At 38.4% G+C, this 23,410-nt stretch overlaps 1 protein-coding gene across 4 annotated transcripts in view; it reads left to right on the top strand.

The window, feature by feature from the left end:
- ANKRD10 (ankyrin repeat domain 10) overlaps positions 1 to 23,410 on the top strand; it is a 35,764-nt gene that overhangs the window by 5,826 nt on the left and 6,528 nt on the right. For 2 of the 4 annotated variants that reach the window (XM_030922435.1, XM_030922436.1), the window contains exons 3-4: positions 2,635 to 2,726; positions 15,522 to 15,757. In XM_030922435.1, coding sequence (XP_030778295.1) covers positions 2,635 to 2,726; positions 15,522 to 15,757 — 328 coding nt within the window. Of the gene's footprint in view, positions 1 to 2,634; positions 2,727 to 14,575; positions 14,670 to 15,521; positions 16,090 to 23,410 lie in introns of those variants that run through there. The other 2 variants (XR_004054757.1, XM_030922438.1) reach the window with 2 other exon arrangements.

The raw sequence follows: 23,410 nt of genomic DNA, 5'->3' as shown, positions 1-23,410 counted from the left end.
AGAGATACGAAGTAGAAAAAACAATGTAAGGGAAGGTGGCCAAGAGTTTAGGCCTGTTTGTTACTAAACTGAAACTTGGGATGTGGGACAACTTTTAAGGTTATGCTGCCACTTCTCTCCTTCCATCTCTGCATGTATGCCTTTACATAATGTATATTTCTCTGCTGCTCGTATTCATAAATTCAAGAGTTATGAATTAACCTACTCTATACCCTTATGTGCTGGGCATCGCCTTGTGTTTTTCTTTCCCTACCCCGTCCCCTGGTAGAAAGGGCAGTGTGGGCTTGATTCCTTGGGCAAGTCATTAACTTGGTCTGTGGCTCAATCTCCTTATCAGTAAAATACGGTGAATAATTCCATGAATGGCAGTAATTAGTATGGAATTTATATAATTTTTGTATGTTAATTTTCATGAAATTGTTACATAGCATCTTATTTAGAGAGGGCTAGAGAAACTGTCTAACACTGCTTTCCAGTCCTTTTTAAATCGAGAAGCCCCCTTTTCAAAGTGTCTTATGGCAGTTTAGTGTTTTCAGTAGATAAAGGGAGTGGGGCAGAAAGTGTGCTGCTGTGTCCCCCACCTTCCTCTCAGATGCCTCTAGATAACACCTTCTGGAAACCTCTACCACACTCTGCTTCTTCCCAGGCAGGATCCTAAAATCTTTTCCTTTGCAGCCCTCCCTGTACTTGAAATAGCCAGATGGACATTTCCAAGTCCTCACGTGTGCCTAGGGCATATCATTTGGCGTTGTTAAGCATCCTGGATTTTCTCCTTAGTGTGTCTTAGGTAGTTGTGGTCTGCTAGCATGTGGAGTTTACATCCCAATCTCAGGCATCATCTCACTTTATTATGTAGTGGGTGAAATTCAGCACCCAGTGACTCTTGAGGACACAATAGCCCTTTTGTTAGCTCCCCACCCCGCCTACCTGCTGACTCATCTCCAGGCAGACGGTTTCTCTAATTTCTCATAGAAACTCAGGATGCCAGATCCAGGTCTTTCTCCTTTGTTGTTTGTATCCATTTAATTTTTTGAGCCTGTTGATACAGTGTTTTAAGACAATTTCTAGTCTGTTAATGTTTTGGAGTGTTAGCTACTAACAGTTCTGAGTTCATTTTCCTCAAGATTAATACCACAGACTTGTTTGGCAATCTCTAAGGTGAGCCTGTGAGACTACCAAAGCTCGTATGCTGCCTGGAGGCCCGTGTTCTCGGTTTCCCCAAGAGGAAATGAAGTCAGCTTTCCTGTGATTTTGTTTTTAGTGAATCTATATTGACTAGCCTTGGTGTGTAATTAGCAAACATTCTCTTTCATATGCCTCTTATAGAATTTTGCTGGCATTTGATGTTGTCTTTAATTTTTCCTATCTAGGTTAGAAATGACATTTTTCTTTATGAAAACCCAGGGTGCCCAGCCTGTCTTGAGCATTCTGGCACTGCTCCCAGTTCCCTGTATCACTCAACTTGCCGTGGCTGCGACGTGACTGGGCTGAGCTGGAGGCCCGGGCACCTTCACCTGGCTCTGTGCTGGAAGCATCTTTTCTCTTGGCTGCCTTCTCTCAGGGTGCCCGGGCTTTTCTTTAGTGTTTGTTCTGCCCTAAAGATTGTCCCTGAAGAGCTTGGTGGTTTTGCTTTTTCTCTGTCATCTGCTCGTATCCCACCATGACAGACCTTTACTTTTTTGTCTTGTTCCAAGGATAGCTTTAAAGACCTTTTTCCTTTTTAGCTTTTTTCTTTTTTGGCAAAACTGTATCTAAGTCTCAGCTCCAGTTTTCTTGGGAATGTTTTTATGTAATTTTTATTTGTCTTTATTTTGTACTGCTTCTCTCCCCTCCCCACCTCTCTTTTGGGGAGGTCAGGGCTAGGTTTTCGCTTTTTAAGAAATCCATGTTGGCTGGATCGTTTATAGCCGCATGGTTTTCTGTGTTTCTGTCTTCCATAATGGATTTTTCTGTTTAGAGCTTTACATTGCTTTATATTCTCTTTAGACCTTTGTTTAAATAAATGTGTACACTTTTCCCTCCACCAAGCACTCGAGCCTTTCATACTCTTATTTTTCTGTGAATTAATCTACCGCTGTTTTTAACTTTGGGTGGCCCTCACCTCACGTTTTTTCCTGTGAGTATGCGTTGGTGAAGGAGCTTAGCTATTTACTGAGTTTAGGAATGAACTGTTTTCTAAGTGACCCACAATTACTGCACTCCTTTTTATCTTGGTCTCTTAATTGTGTGGTAGTCTGCCCAGTTCAGCTTCCGGTGAGGTTTCTGTGTGAGTATTCAACAGGTGTTGCTGTGGAGCCCCCAGGATTTCCCAGAGTCTTCATTTTCCACCAGAAATCACTTTTTTCTCTGCTAAGATCTGTTAAGATCCAGCATAAAGTGATTTATAAATCACTGTTGAGAGCATTCACGCTGTCACTACTAGAGAGGCCCCAAGACCAAATATCTTGGCCCCTCCTGGTTCGCTTTCATCCTCCGTTCACGTGTAAGTTTCTTTGTGTTCTGCTTCAGGTCTTGCTCAACACGTTTTACTTCAAAGAGAGATGAGAAGGTCTCTGATCTGTGCTAATGACATTACTTCAAAATGTCAGAAATTTTCTTCTGAGTATGTGTATATTTTGCTTTTTGTTGTTTCAGGATTGTGAGGGTGAAACTCCCATTCACAAGGCAGCTCGCTCTGGGAGCCTAGAATGCATCAGTGCCCTTGTGGCGAATGGGGCTCGCGTCGAGTAAGTGTTTTTCGTTTATTCTTGCCAGCTGAAGATGTAGTCGAGGATGTTTTGTTTAAAGGTAGTACATAAGCAGGCAAAAATCCTAAAACTTTGTTTTCAAAATTAGTAATGTAATTTTGCCTTTTAGAACAGTTGGTGTTAGTGAGGAAAATTGTGTGGATTAAATTGATCTCTAGAGGAGGGGGTTTAATTTCACAGCAGCCTCAATATTCTTGCCAAGAGAGTGTATTTGAACTGAAAGAACAGTTAACTAATTAGATTTGGAACTTGGCATCATTACTTTGCCACCATTACTTTGCCACTAACTAGTTGTGTCACTGTGGTCTTTAAACTTTTCTTTGCCAAGTTTTGATTTCAAAACAAGAAGCTTGGATTGGATTAAAGTATCTTTTCAGGCCTCTCTGGCTCAAAAGGTTTCTGAAGAAAATTCACTTTTCTTTGTTTTGATTTCCACATCTTAGCAGATGTGAGAAAGTTATGTTTTAAAGCCTATTATAACTTAATGGTTGATAGTTCCTTGTAAAATAGGATTATTTCATTAAAGACCTCAAGCTTGCTGTAAGCTTCTGGTACTGGTGGCATTATTTTAAAATATCTTTTGTTTTAGCTCAGCTTACATCAGTTAGCTTATTTATGCTTTGATGGGGCAATCTTAATGTTTACGTGTATTCTTTTAGAAGTGAGATCTTATATGCAAATCATTAGCTAGCCATGGCATTATACATTTATTTTAACTATTAAATTTATTTGTATTAACTTTTTCTTAAAGATTTATATTATAAAAATTTTTCTTCTGCAGTTCACAGCATTAACAAAATGGATGCGGTTTTCACCCTTAAATATTGAGTGTAAGCTATAGAGCCGTAATAACCAAAATAACTGATATCAGCTTTTTTGTTTTACCTTAAATGTTACGAATAATTCATAAAGATTAATTATAAACCACATTATTCTAATCAGAAATGTGAACATTTAGACTTTGGAGGAAATAAAACCCACAAAACTAGTTTAACCCTTTGGTTTCCATTTCATTGCTTTGACTCTGTATTATAGTAAATATTGAAAATAGATCCTAACAGCAAAACCATACAAGGTTCATGCACAACATGTGTAGGTACCAGAGGCTGTCAATCATCTGTGAATATCTTAGCTTCTGTTTTGTTAAGTTTATTGGCAAGATTCACCATTAGTTTGGGCTGTGATCCTTATATAGTGATTTAGTATTATAAACATGGCCTCTATTTACTGTTACATTGCAGGGACTCTCGCGACTTCATGTATAGTTGTGACTAAAGGTAATGTTGAAACAATAGTATGTTTTATATAATAGTAGAACATTGAGATGATTCTCAGTGGATTGCTTTAAAGCAAAGTTGTGCATTTTTCTTAGCTGTAGTTAGATTAAAAACTCATCTTTAATTTTAATAACAGAAGCTTTTATTATAAAATACGGAGTCATATGATTAAATTGCTTGTCATTTATTGAAACAGTGGATAATTAGAAGTTGATATTTTTAATGACTTTCTAAATAATACTCTTAATTGGTCCTGAACATTTTATTACAAAGGTGTTTTATTCATTTTATGGATAGCTTAATCTTTTCAGCCAATAAATATCACAATGTCCTTTTTTGAGTAGGTGTCTTTTTAAAAATGAGAATCTTTTATTTACAATTCTGTCCTTGGTTACAGGGCCCTCAAGTGTCTCTTTTCCACCAGGTGTGGCTGAGATGGGCTCAGGTGCCAGTCTGTTTTTCCTTCTCAGTATAAGAGCCACCTCTCAAGACCCTGCATTATGGTGACTTCCCTGGACTGAGCTTTCATATTTTTTTTTTACAAGAAATATTTAGCCTGAGCTACCTAGCCAAAAACAATTCTTAATAAGCCTTTGGCCTGGAGATAGCGCACAAGTAATTATTATTTGTTGCTATTGTATATGTGATTATTTCATTTTAACATCTAGATAAAATGTCACTTTTGTCAGTAAGTTAATTTGTAAGTTGCTTCTTGATTTCTGCACATTTTTATACTTTACCCCATTTAGTCCACCAATGTGTAACAGTTTGAATCTCCAAAATAATGGTACTAGGTCTATTTTATTCCCTGTAATGCTGCTCATATGGTAAAGTGTAGTCCTAGCAAATCATAACCATTTCTTTTTTTAAAACGTTCAAGGAGCATTTACTTTTTTTTTTTTTTCATTCAGAATGGACCAGATTATTAACTCTTCATATTACATGCTATAATATTTAGGAGATAACATAAATTTTTCCTTGTCCTGTGAATAGATTAAAAGCTGCCTTATATCAGTATTATTAAATTAATTTGCTCTTAATTCCTGCTTTGCTTTTTATATATCTGCTACCTAAAGTGCCCAAAGTCTTCAATTGTTGTGCTTTTTTGGACATCAGGTACATAATTATAAGGGCAAGTACACTAAGTGTCTGTGGCTAGAACGGTTTGTTATATAACTTACTTGTTAATGTAGGTTGCATCTGTAAGATAACGCATTTCAGCTGCTGTGCATCGTATTAAATTTTCTAGCACCACACGTGAGTATGTTAATGGACTTTCTTTTTCTTTACTTATTTTAAATCTTGAGTTTTGGTGCCAAGTTTTCTGTATGTGAAGCTCTGTTTCTGGCTTATATGTTGGTCATTATTATTTACCATTGTTTACATCTAAAAATTAAAGTGCACAGGATTAAATCTAACTTGTGACCAAACTCAATGTTTGTGTACTTTAAAGGACCTAAATCTCTGTGTGTGGAGTTTTCAGCAAGTACGTGAAGTTGTCACCATCCTTAATCTTGCTTATATAGTAGTTCCATTTTTCCACTACAGCCAGTATTTGAGTGCTGCTTGCTTGATACTCAGGTTTTGACTGGAAGAAGAGGATATATTACAAAAAGATTGTCATCTCATTTTTCTTTTGGACGATGGAACAAGTAACTATAACATTAAGTCTTAATGTGATTTTGGAAAAAAACTTGAAAACTTACTATCTGCTGATAATTAAGAAGATCTTTTCACTACTAACATTGTAAATAGCAGAATTCGAGCCTTGGATTAGCTGTACTTTTAGTAATTTGGTACCAATTAATTTTGGCTAATTCATCTTTATTTTCTTGAGATAAAGTGGAGGATGTTTCCATGTCAACCAGCTAGTAAAATAGCTTTATACCACTGAGTAGAAATAAAGAGATTTAGAATGAACCAGCATTTCTTACATCTCAGGCAGATTTGTGGATGCATTTTAATACTACATTATATGGATGCCAGTGTTGAATGGCAAAGTCTCAGAACTTTTCTATAGGAGGAGATTTCTTTGAAAGCCATTTATTCTGTGGTAACCAGATCTTCAGCTGGGATACATGTATTTTAACTTAATTATTTTTATCTTAACTGGGATCATTAGATAGCTTGAGAAGCATCAATAGCCTTATATAAGCAAATTCAGTGACTTAACTCTAGACGTCTCTCTTGCCTAGTTTAGAAAGTAGGCACAGCTGGCTATAATAACAAAGGCCTAGAATGTGGTGTTAGTAGACTATTTTAATGCCACAAAAACTGCTTCGCTTTTAGACATTTTAATTAAAATGGAATTGTCTTAGTTTGGATCATAATTGACCATTTATGACTCACCTTTGTTTACCATAGAGCCCGGTCTAGAAACCAGATTTTCATTAGGGCAAATACAGGTGATGAGCATATTTAATACTAGTGTTAAATTCATTTGCGACTTTTGCCCTTGGCAAATGTAACCTAGATTTACTTTTAGCTGTTCATTTTGAAATTTGTGGTTTATTTTCATTTGTTCATTTTTTTGCCCGTCAGAATAATAGTTACAAAATCTACCAGAATTATGACTCTGAATTCATATTTTCTGATTTTAGGTCCTCTGAATTCTGGTCATCCTCACATCTTACTTTTTGCCTCTTTTTTTTTTTTTTTTTTTTTTTTAAAGAGCCAGAGTCTCACTCTGTCGTCCAGGCTAAAGTACAGTGGCATGATTATAGTTCACTGCAACTTCAAACTCCTGGGCTCCAGTGATCCTCCTGCCTCAGATTCCTGAGTAGCCAGGACTACAGGCACATACCACCATGCCCAACTAATTTTTAAAAATGTTTTGTAGAGATGGGGGTCTTGCTGTGTTATCCGGGCTGGTCTCAAACTCCTAGGCTCAAGCAGTCCTTTCACCTTGGCCTCCCAGAGCACTGGGTTTACAGGTGTGAGCCACTGTGCAGCAGCCTCCTTTTATCTAGTTGTCACCACAGCACACTTGTCTGGTCTTGGCTATTTTCTGGTGGTTAAAGTATTTCAGGATGGAGGAATCTCTTCCTGAGATAGCTGTTAAGTTCTGCCTGCTAGACAGGGACAGTAAGTGGGTTGATACCATTCCAGACTTAAGAAATTAAGTTTAGAATTTTGATTTTTTTTCATAGCAGCTTGATTAAAATACAGATAAAATTTCTTTACTGCTTTTGTAGATAGTGCTTTCAAATAAAACCAATGATTTCTAAATCCAAATGTCTTTTTCCCTTGCTAAATTATAGCAGGAGCATGCTAAATATTTCATCAAACTCCTGGAATGATGGTTTTACATTTTAATGTATACAAACATAATTGTGTTTCAATTGCAATGTAAAACTATCCTCAGTAACTTTGAACTTGAAAACTTGGCACCAAATTTATTTAGGTAGAAACTCTTTAAAATAGTTTCTTCCTGTTATTAACTGAAGGATATATTTAAGAAAGTCTTCATAATTAAATAAGAGTTTGGATACCAAAGGGTTAAAAATACACATATTTCTTTTGCTGAAGATATCTTAGTTGTTTGCTAATGTTTTGTCTGTACAAATGGACAATTTAGTAATGTTTTTTATCTTTTTTTAATGATTCCATGTATTTGCTTATTTCCATCTAGGAATAGTTACTAATGTATTTGAGATACAGCATACCAAATTTTAAAGTAACCAGAATCGTGAGTTGATGGTTTTTAGTCCATACTGTTAAACTTATGTTGAAATATTGACATACTTAAATTGGCTTCATGCTAAAAAATTACCAAAGGTAATTTAAAAGGCAGTGTTTTAGAGCAATAGCTCATGGTCAAGGTGGTCACATGACAATGGCTTAAGTTCAGTCAGTGTGCTTCTGCACATTATGTGTGTATGTATTTTTAATCCAAATGTTGCCTGCAAATATGTGATCCCTTATTATTTAAGTTTCCTGTATTATGAACCATTGCCCGTTTTAAATCACACAGAAGATTCTGAATCTGTAAAAACTACACATGTCAATGTTTTACAGCTACGTAATTCGAATTGACTTGATTTTTTCAAGTAATCCTAGAAAGGGGGAGCATTCCATATAGAAACTGCTGAAACTGCCACAGGTGCTTCTCCGAAAACCTTACAGTTGTGGCATTGAATGTTCAGTATCGCTTCCTTTCTGCACACGAGGCATACTGTTGAGGTATTTGTTGCGGTGATTGGTTTTAACGCTAATCTAGGAATTCAGATAGAGATGCTTTAGATTTGCATGCTTTGCTTACCTAATTTATGATATCTACCTTTCTATTTGTAAACTAACAATAGCTAAGTTGAGATCAGAATTTTAACAGAAATATTATTTATATAAAAATTGTTATCTTTTATTGTCACATGGCATTAACAATAAGAAAACATCCTGGAGGTGATGTGACAACTCGGATTCTAAAAATTAAACTTCAGGTATTTCCTGATCCGTGGTTTCCTCAAAATTAAAGCAAAGTCGTTCTCATCAGAATGGCTTCTCCTTTGTTCTGGGATTGTGGCACTATAAGTGGAAACTGGTGGGACCCTGGCTGGCTTCAGAGTGGAGCCTGATTTTTAAAGTTCTTTGGGGGAGAATTCTTAGATATAAATTTTAGTGAAAGTTCTTTTGGGGAGAGTTCTCAGATATCAATTTGAGTGTTTGAAGAGACAAGGTCTTCCTGTGTTGCCTAGGCTGTTCTCAAACTTCTGGCCTCAAGTGATCCTCCTGCCTCTGTCTCCCAAAGCGCCAGGATTATAGGGTTGAGCCACTGTCCTTGGCCTAGAGGTAATAAATTTTAATATTCTATTCAGAATAAGAAAATACAGCATATAAGCATTTGTGTCTTTAGTAAAGTTAATGCTGCTTTGATTTGTTTTTGCCAGTTATTTAACAGAACGTAATTCACAGTAAAAATGATTCTGTGTTGTCCCACATTTTAATATTCCTGTTTTGAAAGAATAGTAGAGAGCAAATGGGTGGCCTGCTCAGTGACTGCTTTTCCTAGTCTTGGTGAATGTTACAGGGATAGAATTTATAGATAAAAGCACAGCCATCATAGTTTCCACAATAAATTGCAGCACATTTAGCTTGCTAGCCTAAAAATCTGATCATGCTGCGTTTCTTTTAAAGAAAGTTAATTTTAGAACTTCAAACTAGAACCAGTTTGAACCGCAAGTTGACCGTTGTCTGAGTTTTAAAAATCTCTTCCCATTTTCAAAGATTTTTCAAATGGATGTTGGAGAGGACCAGGGAGGACAGGCTATAGCTGTAGAACGACACACTCCTATTTTCAGAAACGAACAGACACGCATTTTAGGTCAGGCACAGCCCATGTATCCAGCTGCATCAAACTGGGGGTGCTCAGTTCAAAAGTGCGTCTGTTTTGCAGATTTCATCTGAAAATAATGTGTGCACCTTCGTTACCACCAGCTTGCATTCAAAATAGTTTTTGAGACTCTTTTTAAATTCTTTCTTCTGGATACTTTAATTTTCCCTTTGGAATAGTGTGCGTAAACACAGTCCAGATGAACTTTGTCTTTACTACTGATACCTCACTTGAGGTTGACAGGAGTGGCCAGCAGTTAGTGCCTATGGTCACGTAATACACTAAGTCGGTACCTGTGGAGTGAAAATCCAGTCTCCATAAAAAACTTAAAAACAATGGCTGGGCGCAGTGGCTCTTGCCTGTAATCCCAGCACTTTGGGAGGCTGAGGTGGGTGGATCACCTGAGGTCAGGAGTTTAAGACCAGCCTGGCCAACATGGTGAAACCCTGTCTCTACTAAAAATATAAAAAATTAGCCGGGTGTGGTGGTGGGCGCTTGTAATCCCAGCTAGTTGGGAGGCTGAGGCAGGAGAACCTCTTGAACCCAGGAGGTGGAGGTTGCGGTGAGCCGAGATCACGCCATTGCACGCCAGCCTGGGCAACGAGTGAAACTCCGTCTCAAAAAAAAAAAAAAAAAAACAAAGAAAAACTAGTTGGGCATGGTGGTGGTACCTATGATCCCAGCTATTCAGGAGGCTGAGGTGGGAGGAGCACCTGAGCCCGGGAGGTAGAGGAGGCTACAGTGAGCTGTGGTTGCACCACTGCACTCCAGCCTGGGTGACGGGAGTGAGACCCTGTTTAAAACAAACAGACAAAAAACCTGTGGAGTGAAGGGTAAAGGGTGGAGTATTTAAAAATTACTATGACAGAACAAAGTACTAGAAGTACTAGGTTTGAGTGTGGATGGAAACACAGAACCTGTAAATCAAGTGTTTCATTTATGTGTTCAACTCTTACTGAATTTTAGCAATTAAAACATGAAAATTGAAATATTGCTTAACAAATAGGAAAGCACATATGAACATAGAATTTAAAGACCTGAACCTCTTTTATGATCTTTAATGATTATTCTAATCTTTGACTTGGAAACCCAAATTATTTTCAGTCTCTAACATATTTGAAATTTAACTATTAAAAAAGTTTGAGGAACTCAGACTTTGAAGTTCGGGCTCCCTTTTTCCAGATAAAGCACATTGCCTGGTTTATTGCAAGGCACTTAGAACATGTAACCAAAAACACTCAATTTAGGAATAGGAATGATTGTTTTACAGCTAAGTGCTCGCTCAGGGTCTTTTTTTTTTACACCCCTCTCAAGTTTACCTTTATATATTTTTCTTATTATTTAATATTTTGTGACAGATTTGGCAACTTTTTAAAAGTTACTGTTTTATTTGAGTTGAATAGTGCGTAAAATTAATAGATGTTTTCAGAAAATCCATTATTAAGAGTAGAGGAATATTCAGAGGAGAAATATTCTAAAGAGAATCAAAACCACAATGAGAGACTGTCTTATCCCCGTTAGAATGAGTTATGAAAAAGACAGTAACAAATGCTGATGAGAATGCAGAGACAAAGGAACGTTTAAACACTGTTCGTGGGAATGTAGACTTGTACAGCCATTGTGGAAAACAGTATGGAGGTTCCTGAACACACTAAAAATAGAACTACCATATGATTCAGCAGTCTTACTACTGGGTATATATCCAAAAGAAAATCCATATACTGAGACATCTGCACCTGCCATGCTCATTCCAGCACTGTTCACAATAGCCAAGATTTGGAATCAACCTAAGTGTCTGTCAGCAAACGAACAGTGGTATGTATACCCAGTGGAGTACCATTTAGCCATTAAAAAACAAAATTCTGTAATTCTCAGCAACATGTATGAGCTTAGAAGACATTATGTTAGGTAAGCCAGGCACAGAAAGATAAATACTCCATGTACTGTACTTACATGGAAGGTAAAAAAGATCTCATAGAAGTAGAGAGTGGCTCATGCCTCTAATCTCAGTGCTTTAGGAGTCTGAGGTGGGAGGATCACTTGAGGCCTGGAGTTTGAGACCAGCCTGAGCAACATCTCTTTCAAAATTAAAAGAAAAAAAAAGTAGCCAGGCATGGTGGCACATGCCTGTATACCTAGCTACTTGGGAGGCTGAGGCTAAGGAGGATCCCTTAGCCCAGGAGTTCCAGGCTGCAGTGAACTACGATTGTGCCACTGCACTCTCCAGCTGGGGCAACAGGGAGATACTCTGTCTTTTTAAAAAAGAGTGGTTACTAGATGGAAAGAGTAAATTCTAGTGTTACCTTGCCCTGTAGGGTGACTAGTTAATGGTAATTTTTAATTTTTTTTTATATAGCTAATTCAATACAAATGAAAAGTGTTTGAGGTGATGCATATGCTATTTTGTTTTTTTTAATCCCTATATGTTGTATTGGAATTTACAGTGTACCCCATAATAACAGAGGAATATTTACAGTATCTATTTGGTTAAATGTTATTCAGCAGTTCTGGCCTGCTGCCTTTTTTTGTATGACCTGTGGGCCAAGAATGGTTTTTACATTTTTAAATAGTTGAGCAAAAATCAATAGAATAATATTTTCTAGTATATAAAATTAGATGAAATTTCAGTTTTAGTGTTCGTAAATAAAGCTTTATGAGAGCGTAGCCATGCTTAATTGTCTTGAGGCTGCTTTCAGCCTACAACAAAAGAATTGAGTAGAACTGAGAATGTATCGTCTTCAAAGTCTAAAATAATTACTACATAGTCCTTTTTAGAAAAGTGCCTTCTGGAAGATGATCCTTAATGATCTTTTCAAGCCAGTTTCTATAATGTGCACTGAACAGTTGAGTGACCACTTGCAAGGTTTTTAATGTGAGCGGGATAGTGGAGGTGATGAATGTAGGTAAGGAGAGGAAATGAGAATGAAGACTTTCAGGGGCAAGGGATGGTGGTGTCATTTTGTGTTGTGTTCCTGAGTCAGGTACCAACAGATTTCCTCAGAGTAGAATATAAATGCTATCAAGTTAAACTGTATGTTGTATACATTCAGCCCTTGGTAACAAGGGAAATGATAAGAGTTGAAATGTTCTTGTACCTCACTAGCAGCAGAGAAAGGGTGCTGGATATTTCTGTTTCTGATAATGCTGCATAGATAGTGCCACTTAAATGTAGAGCAAAATTACAGTCGCCTCTAAGTAATTCCTCCAGTTACCGTGTATCCTGGATTCTGATACCTGTCCAATACAATTTCTAGAACTTTTTGATCTCCCCATCATGTCTACCTTCTAGTGCCCCCAAATTACGTGAGCTGCTAGAAGTTGTTTGACCTGTGATTGTTCTTGCTTCCTTGGTCCTTATGCATGAGTAGAGTATATAGCATGAGTGGTCCTTATGCATGAGTAGAGTATATAGCATGAGTGGGCCATAATCCATCTTTTGAGCTCTTTTAGTGAAGTAAGTTTTGAGATAATACCTAAGACCACATGGAAATTTGCTTGGTCTAAGTAGAGGACAAGCACATGTTTAACTACTTTTGGTAGGGGAAAAAGCGAAGTGGGAGAGCTTACCGGTGCTATCTATGTGTAGGCAACACTCTCAAACTTCAGTCTCCAGGAATCTCCATATGTTGGCACTATTTTGTTGATTATTTTTCTTTAAGGTTATATTTCTTTGGAAGATCAGTAAACTTGCTGTTTTAACCCAAATTCAGTGTAGTCTTCAGCTTCTGAATAAGGAATAAAGGAATTGAATGTGCTTTGGATGTTCTTTCAACCACTTCAGAATGTTGGCGTGGCCGTTGAGCATGTAAACTTCCCTCAGCGAATTGGTATTTATTTATTTATTTAGAGATAGAGTCTCACTCTTGTCGCCCAGGCTGGAGTGCAGTGGTGTGATCTCGGCCCACTGCAGCCTCTACCTCCCAGGTTCAAGCGATTCTCCTGCCTCAGCCTCCCGAGTTGCAGGGACCATAGGCATGTGCCACCACAACCCTCAGCTAATTTTTTGTATTTTTAGTAGAGATGGGGTTTCACCATGTAAGCCAAGCTGGCCTCAAAGCTCCTGACGTCAGGTGATCCACCCACCTTGGCCTCCCGAAGTGCTAGGATTACAGGCCTGAGCCACCACCCCCAGCATGGTATTTATGATTCTAAGTGCCATTTCAAAAATCTGTTTGCTCTTTTTTATTCTCTGGTCTACTAAAGAGTAATCTTTACTGTGGGATTTGTTTCATATTTTTATTTGTTCTAATACTAAGCAGTAGCTTCTCATGTCTCTATTTCTTGATTTTGGAGAGCAAGTCTGTGCTTGTCTGTAGAAATAATCAGTTTATAAACGTATGTTCTCCTTGAAGAGTTTTTGAATTTTCATGTGGCAACTTATTTTTCTGTTCACATTCTTGACAGAGTAGACCCTCCCAGGTCATCTGCACTTCTGATATCTTTTGAAAGTGAAATAACACCATTAATAAAAAGTTCAGCTATATGATTAAGCTGTCACTTAATATTAGTATATTTTCTATTTCAATAACAAGGTGATCTGATTTTGTACAAAGTGTAATTAATGTAATTCAGTCTGCCCAAACTTTGGTGCTTCCTTTTCATTTAATTCATATATCAAAATAAAAATATGCAATACTAGAAAATACGGCCATTCATAGCCATGAAGTCTTATTGGCTAATAAAAATACCGACTTTAATCATCCTGCACATAGCTGCCTTATATTTTTAAGAATTTTGTTGGTTTCTGAGATTCTCAATTCTCTTTTATACCTGATCAAATAGGATTTGGGTCTTTTTTCAAAATGTATAATACATTTATGCTTTAAAAAGTAGAGACACGTTTAGTGAGCGTCCATGCCCACTTTTCATTTCTGAGGTCAGAGCTTTATGATGTCCGGAAATAACGAATACAAGATTATTGTTCTTATAAATAAGAAAATATTATTTGTCCCTAATTCTGCAGTTTTCACTCTCAAATGCAGGGTTTTTTTGTTTTTGTTTTGTCTTGTTTTTGTTTTTTTGCATTAACAGTAACCCCAAGAAAAGCATCAGGGTTCTGGATTGGTTGTTTGAGAGACACAGCACAAGGCCTTTATTTCATCATGCTTTTGCTGTGGATGTAGTGTAGCTTGCTGAACAGGTATGGAAGCTGTCTTTGCTGTTAAGTACTTCTCCAGTTTGTTTATCAACCTGCAGCTAACAGGATGTCTGCTTTTTTACAGGTTTATTTCACAGAGCAGTGTACATTCTTGTCTTCCAGGGGAACTTCAACATGGAGTTACCTTTGATCCCTCAGTTTTAATTCAGTGTCTAAAGGTTTACAAGTTCAACTTACTCTATTTTATTCAGCTCTTTCACTTATTCTGCCATCACTTCCTACTTTAATCTGAGTTTTAGCTACTGTAGAAATCCCAGACCTTTCCTTTTTAGTACTATTAGCCAGGTAAAGCTTTGGTTCTTGCGAGTGATAGGGATGAATTTTTAGGACAGTATTCAAAGCCTTTTTAAAGGAACCAACTACTCAAATGCTCTAGAATGCCAAAAATGTAATACTTTTGCAAGTTTTTCCAAGCAAGGCCAAAACAATCAAAATCTGACACAAAAACACAGCTTTTCAGCTCTGGAGTCTGATGATAGTTACTTTAATGTCAGGACATCCTTCTAAACTTCCACTTACAGTGTCACATGTAAGCATAAAGGCTGGCTTGTTGGTAAGCCATTACTTTTATTTTTAGGAAGACAGTTATGAATGCCATGGACAATTTCAGTACATGTTTGTTTGTTATGATTTTATTCACGCTAAAGGAATGGGTTATTAAAATTAAGTGCAGATAATATATAATTCAGTTTCAAGTCTGAAGTTAGCATAAATTTAGATTCTTCAGACTAAATTTAAACATAAAACATGATTTTGAGAAATTAAATAGGAAGATGCCTTTTTAAAACGTTTAGCATATTTATTTTATCTCCCAAATCTTGCTTAGAAATCAAATGTGTATAAGAGAAGTTAGTTACAGAGCTAGATTGATTAACTACTTCTTTAATGAAGATTTGCTATGAATTTGTTTACTCTTTCATACCACCCTCAGATAGCTAGTCAGTTCAGCAGGAGCAGAGACCAGGTTAGCATGCGGACGGGGTATAATTCAGTGTTTTTGTGTTGTACAGCCTGAGAAATGCCAGTGGCCTGACAGCAGCAGACATTGCACAAACCCAGGGTTTCCAAGAGTGTGCCCAGTTTCTCTTGAACCTCCAGAATTGTCATCTGAACCATTTCTATAACAATGGCATCTTAAATGGGGGTCATCAGAATGTATTTCCTAATCATATTAGTGTGGGAACAAATCGAAAGAGATGCTTGGAAGACTCAGAAGCCTTTGGAGTAAAGAAAGCTAGAACTGAAGGTGAGACCACTTTGTGGGTGGGAAGAGCACACTTATTTTTCCTTTCTTTAATATGTTTTCTTTTTATGGCTGAACGCACCTTCGAGATGAGACCTTCACTTCAGGTGGTAATGTGCCTGGTGGATTGTGCGGTGACGGTGGAGATTTCTCCTGTACTGCCACTGCGAAGATGGGACACTTAAAAAAAGGGGATGTGAGGGAAATACTAACAGCCCAAGTGTAAATGTCTGTGTGGAACTCTTTGAGCACCCATGTTTACCTGCCGTGAATTAGATTTTTTAATCTGTTGTATCTGTTTGAAATATATCTATTAAAGAAAATCTGCCACTGTGCCTGATTTTTTTTTTTTTTTTAATAATTTGTTTCTTGTAAATGTTCCTGGGCTTAAAAAAATTGCTGATGGTCTGGCAGTAAAACATTTTCACATTCGAGAAGGTAAATGTTTTCTGTACTATTTCTGTACTATGATTTGACCTCAGCTGGTCTCTGTACCCCACATGGTAATACGTGTTCATTTATCACAGCAAGATCTGGTGTATAATTTGATCTTGAGGGTTTAAGTCCCTAAGGTAAGTTATTTTCATTGTAAGTATTTTTCCACCCTTTTTTAAAAAGACAGTCTTGCTCTGTGACACAGGCTGGAGCGCAATGGTGTGATCTCAGCTCACTGCAATCTCCACCTCCCAGGTTAAAGCAATTCTCCTGTCTCGGCTTCCCAAGTAGCTGGGATTACAGGTGCATGCTATCACGCCGGGCTAATTTGTATTTTAAGGTATGTTTGAGTTTGCAAATAAGCAGTCAGCCAATCACTCGAAGTTGAAAACATCTCCCTTTCCTGTAGGAAAATCATCTGTATCTATAAGATGTCTTAGGCCAGTTGTCATGGCTCATACCTGTAATCCCAGCACTTTGGGAGGCTGAGACAGAAGGATTACTTGAACTCAGGAGTTTGAGACCAGCCTGGGCAACATAGTGAGACCTCGTCTCTTTAAAAAAAAAGAAAAAAAGTCTTAAGGTAAATGTGATAGCTTGGCAGGCGTATTTAGTGGACATAGAAGGGGAGAGGTGGGAGTGTAATGAACTAGATTGTGAGCTCAGATTTGCTGAGGATAAGCACAGTTTTGTCTGTTGGTTTAAAAAAAAAAACCTACCAGTTATAGCATAAGAAAAACTGAGTGACTATCAGTTAATCACTTAAAAATCTAGAGGTTTTGGTTAACTTTAAATTTCATGAACCAACCATCTTTTTCTACCTTATTTTAATGAGTGTGTCCAAGTGAAACATTTTTTTCCTATAAAGTTGATAAAATGTCAGTATTATGTACTTCACAACTACTTAAATCTTGTCACCATAAAAATTCCTGTGATAAGACTTTTTGTAGTAATGTATAAACTTAACAGTTTTATAAAATTCAAGATTTTTATGAGTTAAGCATTTCCGGAAAGATGCTAAAATCATAAGCGTGACATGAAGATCTGCATAAAATTCAAAATGGTCTTTTTTAATAGTGATATATTCAGCATTGTCATTTATCTGTACCATGTTTTAATATATTTTTTCTAATGTATTTTCAAAGCCTTTTTAAGAGCATCCACTTTTTAAAAAAATCCTTTGTCATTTCCTTTAAAACCTGGTTAATATTGTAGAGTGGCCTTGTGCCCTCATGGACGAATTGTACATGTCTGTCCGTGTATGTCACTGTATAGTCTAAATGTCCTTGAAAAATGATTTATGCTTCATTTTCTTATTGCTGACAAATCTTAAATTCTGTTTAGTATTTTTAAAAAGGGATCACTTAACATGCTAATTGGACTCAAAATGCACCTAGAAGAGTTTGTAAAACTAGTCTCAGGGTGTCTACAGTCAGTTGAATTGGCCAGTACCACGCTGCTTAATTACCCTGAAAAGCATTTCTGAGGATTCCTTGTTTCCTAATCCTCGATAACTACATACATTTGGTTTAAAGAGTCCTGCTGATTTTCGGGGATCTTATTTTCTTCCTTTAGGAGGAGGATTTGTTTTGGTTGACCAGTGATTAGTTCACATTTTGCACATTAAACTCGCCATGCAGCCTTCCCAAACTAGACATTCCTGGTCCTAAGCCTGAGGGTGCTAATTTAGACAAAAAACATGGTTAGAGCCGGCACTCCAGCTTAAGTGTTGCAGGTAATACATAGACCTAACAGGTTGAGCCACTGTTCCAGGTACACAGTACATGACTGATGTTTCTGTGATTATCACAGTAAAAATATTTCAGCCAAGATGCACATTACTTTAAAGCCACTCATCTCTGGTTTTCCTAATTTGTATACTGACTGTGACTTGACTAATTTCCTGGAACTTCTAATGCTTCTTTTGTGTAGTTGACAGTCCTTAGATTTGCCCCACACGTCACAAGGGTGTGTTGTATATATTTTTCTATTTTGTGTTTGTGTGAGTATAGATGGGCATCTTCAGCTTACCCACACTCCCACCACTCTTTTCCCTGTGGGAAAAGGTGATTCCCCCCCCGCCCCTTTTACATTGCATACTGAATGTGGTATGTTGGGTATTGGGAATCATTCTTGATCATTGAAACAGGATTTTTTTTCTCCCAATTACCTGAATGTTCTACATGAAATTGTTCTTGGTTTCAATAGATACATAATTATTTCCATTATTTGGTCAGTTTTTTAGTTTTGAATTAAAGATACATTGCTTTATTTTAATTGTAATTTCTGGGATCTTGTTTTGATTTTGTTTAAATGTGTGTTAAGTTTTGCTTAATCTGAATTACTAGGTTTTTGGTTCTCATGCCAGAGTAAAAAAAAAAAAAAAGATAAATTGTTTTTTCCTCATTTAACACATACATATAAAATACTTTGAGTAACTTCACATATAAAAATATTTAGAAGAGTTTAAGCTGGGTTTTTTGTTTTGTTTGGCTTTAAAAACAAAGTTACAGGTGCCAGGGATATCTTGGCTGCATAACTTTTATCAATAAAACTTAGTCTGTTCCATTTTCCTAGAATTTAAGAGTTACAAATATTGAGGCTTTTAGTGTGGAATTTATATTTACAAAAGTAATTCCAGAAAGTTTTCTCTTAAGGAGATCCCTGTAAAATTCACTCTTAAAAGCCAAAACACTTGTCTGAATGTTAACCACTCTTCCCCAAAAAGTAGTATCTGCTTTTAGTAAACTACCTTCAAGTATTTAAAATTGGAGGAATTTTCTTTTGGAAACTGATGTAAAAGATCTTAAGCGAAGAATAAAGACTTCGCCTTTTGTATTGCTTGAATATTACCTGTCTTGGAAGTTATGCTACAAGAAGTCATACTTTAACTTTCATAAAGTTATTTGCATCCGTATGAAATGCAGTTTAGTTAGAACATATAATAGGTGTGGACATGACCTCTGGAGGGTGAAATAAAATCCAGTTACTTAAGCAGTTTGTTTTGATGGAAAGTATCTTGGGATAATACTTTCCCCAGTGTGGGATTTTGTTCATTTTAGATGGTGCAAGGAAGTATCAGTCTTTAAGTTTTTTTGTTTTCTGTTTATCAATCATTTGCTCTGATGGTATGACGCATGGGCTTTGGGATTCCAGCTGCACTGTATAAAACTGAGTTCAGGTTTGCTAGTGTTCTTGGTTAATCTTCAGGAATAACCCAATGCAATTATTTTTATATGTACTCCTTGGAAACTTGTCAAGTTTCTCAGTGATCCTGGTTAGAAAAGAATGCCAGTCCCTTCCATGACTGAAAACTTCATTTTGCTGATTGATAATTGTTTTGGATTGAGCTCAAGAGTCGTGGGGAAGAAGTGGGGGAACACAGTGTGAGTTTAAAAACTGACCCAATAACTTCAATTTCATAATTGGGACATTTGCCCCAGAAGTAGGCTGTGGTGACAGCAAATCTCAAGCGTTAAACTGACTTAACAGCTCGGTTTTAATCATAGGCATATTATTGATCATAGAATCTCATTCATACTGTGAAGATATTGAATATAAAAACACCTTACAGAAAAAAATATCTACAACCTGATGATTTAGAGGTAAAGTTACTGGTGGAAAGTTTTAACACTTTGCCAGAATGGATTTAACCTGGATAAAGGATCTCTGCCTTTTGTCCTTAACTCTTCGTGTTGAACAGGGTTAAAGACTATTGGTAAAGGAGGGCAGATATGACCGGCTGGTTTGTTAAATGATAGATGGTAATTGCTTGAAGCTTGAGAGGAAATAAAATGCCTCCCAGGAGTAAATTTGTAATTTAGTTCCTTCTAGTTTAGTTACATATTAGAGCACTGTTAACTGCGGACATCCTGACAGTTTTCAAATTTGCAGTATATTTGTTTATAAAAATTTGGCCAGGATGATAGAACACACCTACCTAATTGTGTTCAAATAAGGAGTATTTTTTCTTGATCCCTGAAGATGTGATGTCTTGAAATACAGTCTGAATTACTTCCAGTCCAGACAGTGTCTGCATTTTCCACTGTGAAGTCTCCATTTGAGCAAACTTACGGGCCTGAGCTGTCCTCAGCAGAGTTGTGGACACTCCAGTGGGAAGCAAAACCAATACTGGCACACTTGATCACAAGCCGCTTTTGTATTATTTGAGCCAAACCCCCAGCCCGCCCTCGTCTTTCCAGAGCGCTCACTGCCTTCCTCTGTCCTTGGTTGCTGCTGCTTCCTGCTGCCTGGAGTCATCCCAGCCCTCTGCACTGCTGGAATCTGGGCCCTGGTGGGTCCCACAAAAGGTCACCTTGTAATAGAAAAACATTGTGGTTTTAACAGGACCTTAAAAAGTTGAGTAAAATGTGCTCTACAGCGGAACAAACAATAGTTCCAGGTAATGACTGGTGGGAAACCGGGAAGGCAGAGCGTCTTGTCTTGCTGCTTTAATGAGAGGACATTGAGGCTTCCCCAGTGGAAGCAACAGCAGGATTCACTCAGTTCAGTGGAAAGGCCACAGGCGGGAGGGGTCCTGGGCCTTTTGGCCACCTTTCAAGGGTTGTAGGTCAACACCTGGGACCCTTCCACACAGCACCTAGAGGCACAGTAAAAGGTAGATTACAAGTCTAGGTCATGATCTCAAGCTTCGCCTAAGTTCATTGTGTGAAACTGCTTGGCAGTTTTTGACTTGTAAAATGTCTCCTGCTTTAGTCTTGGGGAATATAACCAGTATGGCTCGCGTCTTGGGAGTAATGTCCTGTTGGCTGATTGGAGCCCCTATATCCCAAAATATGACTGTTTATTTAATAGAGTGCTTTTTGGTTTTTTTTTTTTAAATGTAAGATTAAAGTTATGATCAGGCATTTTCCCTAAACCTTAACATGTATCTGCAGGCATGCCTGTCAGTTACAGTCCTGTTTTCCTGTGTGTCGGTATGAGTGGTGCACCGGAGTGTCTTCACCTGGTCAGCACTCCCACAAGCCTCTGTAGTGGCACGACCTTGATGTCCAGTTGCGTTACTTCTGTAATTCGGCAGACCTTCCCGAACTTGAAACTTAAGACTTTTTTCATGGTTTCAGGCTGCTGGATCCTGAATAGCTCATATAGTTGCAGAGTTACTGGGAACTGCCTTTAGAGGTTTTGTGCAACCTCCAAATTTAAGATGAAAATACAAATGCAGACCATTTAGTTGCCGTGGGCATCATCCCCAAGTGGAGCATTTCTACGTGTCCCCCAGGGTCAGGAATGCGGGTTTCTCAGCCAGAGGCATGCTCTGCTGGCTTTAGTTCTTGCTTAGGAGGGCAGGCAGTGACCACACCTGGACGCGGCTGTATTTCTGAGCAGGGAGGCTGGAGGTTTTGAGCTAGTCCTAGGTAGGTTTCCATCCTGAACGTTGTGTCTCAGGTGTACTAGAAGCCTGTCTTCCCAACAGACACCTGCTTTTACAGTTAGGTAAAGACCCTTTGTAAAAAGTGGTCATGCTAACATTTTCAGAAACAATCATTGTTTAAGAGTCAATAGGAAGATAGGAAAGGATAGTGCTTCCTGAGTAAACTGATGACGTTGGAAGACGTTTTTCTGAAATTGTACAGGTCACCTTCCTCAAATGCAAGATGTAATTGATTCCTTCAGCAGTGGCAACAGGTGTGTGGGAGCAAATGCCACAGTTGGCAGGGTCTTGGTTGTGGGAGGGAACGGGTCCATATCCAATGTTCTTAAAATTTTGAGAGGCCAGTTTTAATTTCATGGCTTACAGCATAATTAAAAAGATAATTGCAGGCTTAATATCTGTACCAGCCAATTGAGAACTTATGTATAGCTACTAGGAATGAAGAAGGCAGCACTCATGAAACAGCATTACCCAAGGCTCTGGGACAGCTGGTCGTGGGAACTACACTGTATAGAGAGGCCATATCTATGGAGATAGAAATTCCAGGGTGTCTGTTGGTATGATTCCCACAATCGAATCTTGATTGGTAAAATATGGAAGACTTTCATTCTTACCCTGCTTTGTTAGAGAAACCATCTGCATTAACAAAAGATGCGTCTACTCAATGGAGCAGTTTCTGAGAGGTCCCTGGCCACTGTGAGCCTTCTAGTTACAGGATGAATTGCTGGGAGATAGTGTGTTGCCCGCTTTCTCTTCCCTGGGCTGCCCTTGACGCGGCTCTTCCGGCCCCCTAGTGGCGCCTCCTGCGCCTGCACGTGGCATGGCCAGGCCTGCCTGGATGGTTGTGATTCCTCGGGTTGTACTACAGGCTGCGCCGGCCACTGATGATTTGTTTTTGTTTACCTTCTGTGTGTGTTTCTCCTGGCTAGTGAGTGGGCTTCATCTGTTGATGTGAGTACTGTTCTAGGTACTGGGCCTACTGAAGAAGACGAACACCCCAGCTTTCGTGAAGCTCTTCTCTGTTGGGGTTTTCTAACCTGCTTTTCAGAGGTGTGAAATTGCAGGTAACCCCTAGTTGTCACTTTTATCTGGGGAACATTGGCATCTGAATGCCAATTGAGTGTGCAGGTATTTTAAGCTGTCTGCATTGTATTCCCATCAAAGTCCACCCTTTTGTACAAACCGTGTTCGTGGTTGGCTTTGCAGGATTGCAGCCTGTGGGAGGAGCGAACGCTGATCTGCTCCTGGCTGCAGGTTCTCCGTGTATGCACGCCATGAAGGCTCCTGGAGGTTGGGACGACTTTCGCACACTTGGGAGATCTGCTCTTCCACCACCCCACGCTCCCATTTTTTTTTTAGACGGAGTCTCGCTGTGTCACCAGGCTGGAGTGCAGTGGCGTGATCTCGGCTCACTGCAACCTCCGCCTCCCGGGTTCTAGTGATTCTCCTGCCTCAGCCTACCGAGTAGCTGGGACTATAGGCGCTCGCCACCACACCTGGCTAATTTTTGTATTTTTAGTAGAGACGGGGGTTTCAGCATGTTGGCCAGGATGGTCTCGATCGCTTGACCTCGTGATCCACCTGCCTCGGCCTCCCAAAATGCTGGGATTACAGGCATGAGCCACCACGCCCAGCCCTTTTTTGTTTTTTTTTTTTTCCTCCAAAAGATGCCCTGCTTACACATTGATCTCTTAAAAGTGCATGCCTGAGTCATAGTGAAAGTGGAGCCTGGCCTGTGGAAGATTTTTTAAAGCTTTGAATAAGGATTAAATCCACCATTTAATGCCTCTGGTTTTAAAGCACCTGTATTTTAAGAATGCTTTTGG

Source organism: Rhinopithecus roxellana, chromosome 18 (genome assembly GCF_007565055.1).
Source record: "Rhinopithecus roxellana isolate Shanxi Qingling chromosome 18, ASM756505v1, whole genome shotgun sequence".
NCBI classification, from domain to species: domain Eukaryota; kingdom Metazoa; phylum Chordata; class Mammalia; order Primates; family Cercopithecidae; genus Rhinopithecus; species Rhinopithecus roxellana.
This window is presented reverse-complemented; position numbering and strand designations above follow the sequence as displayed.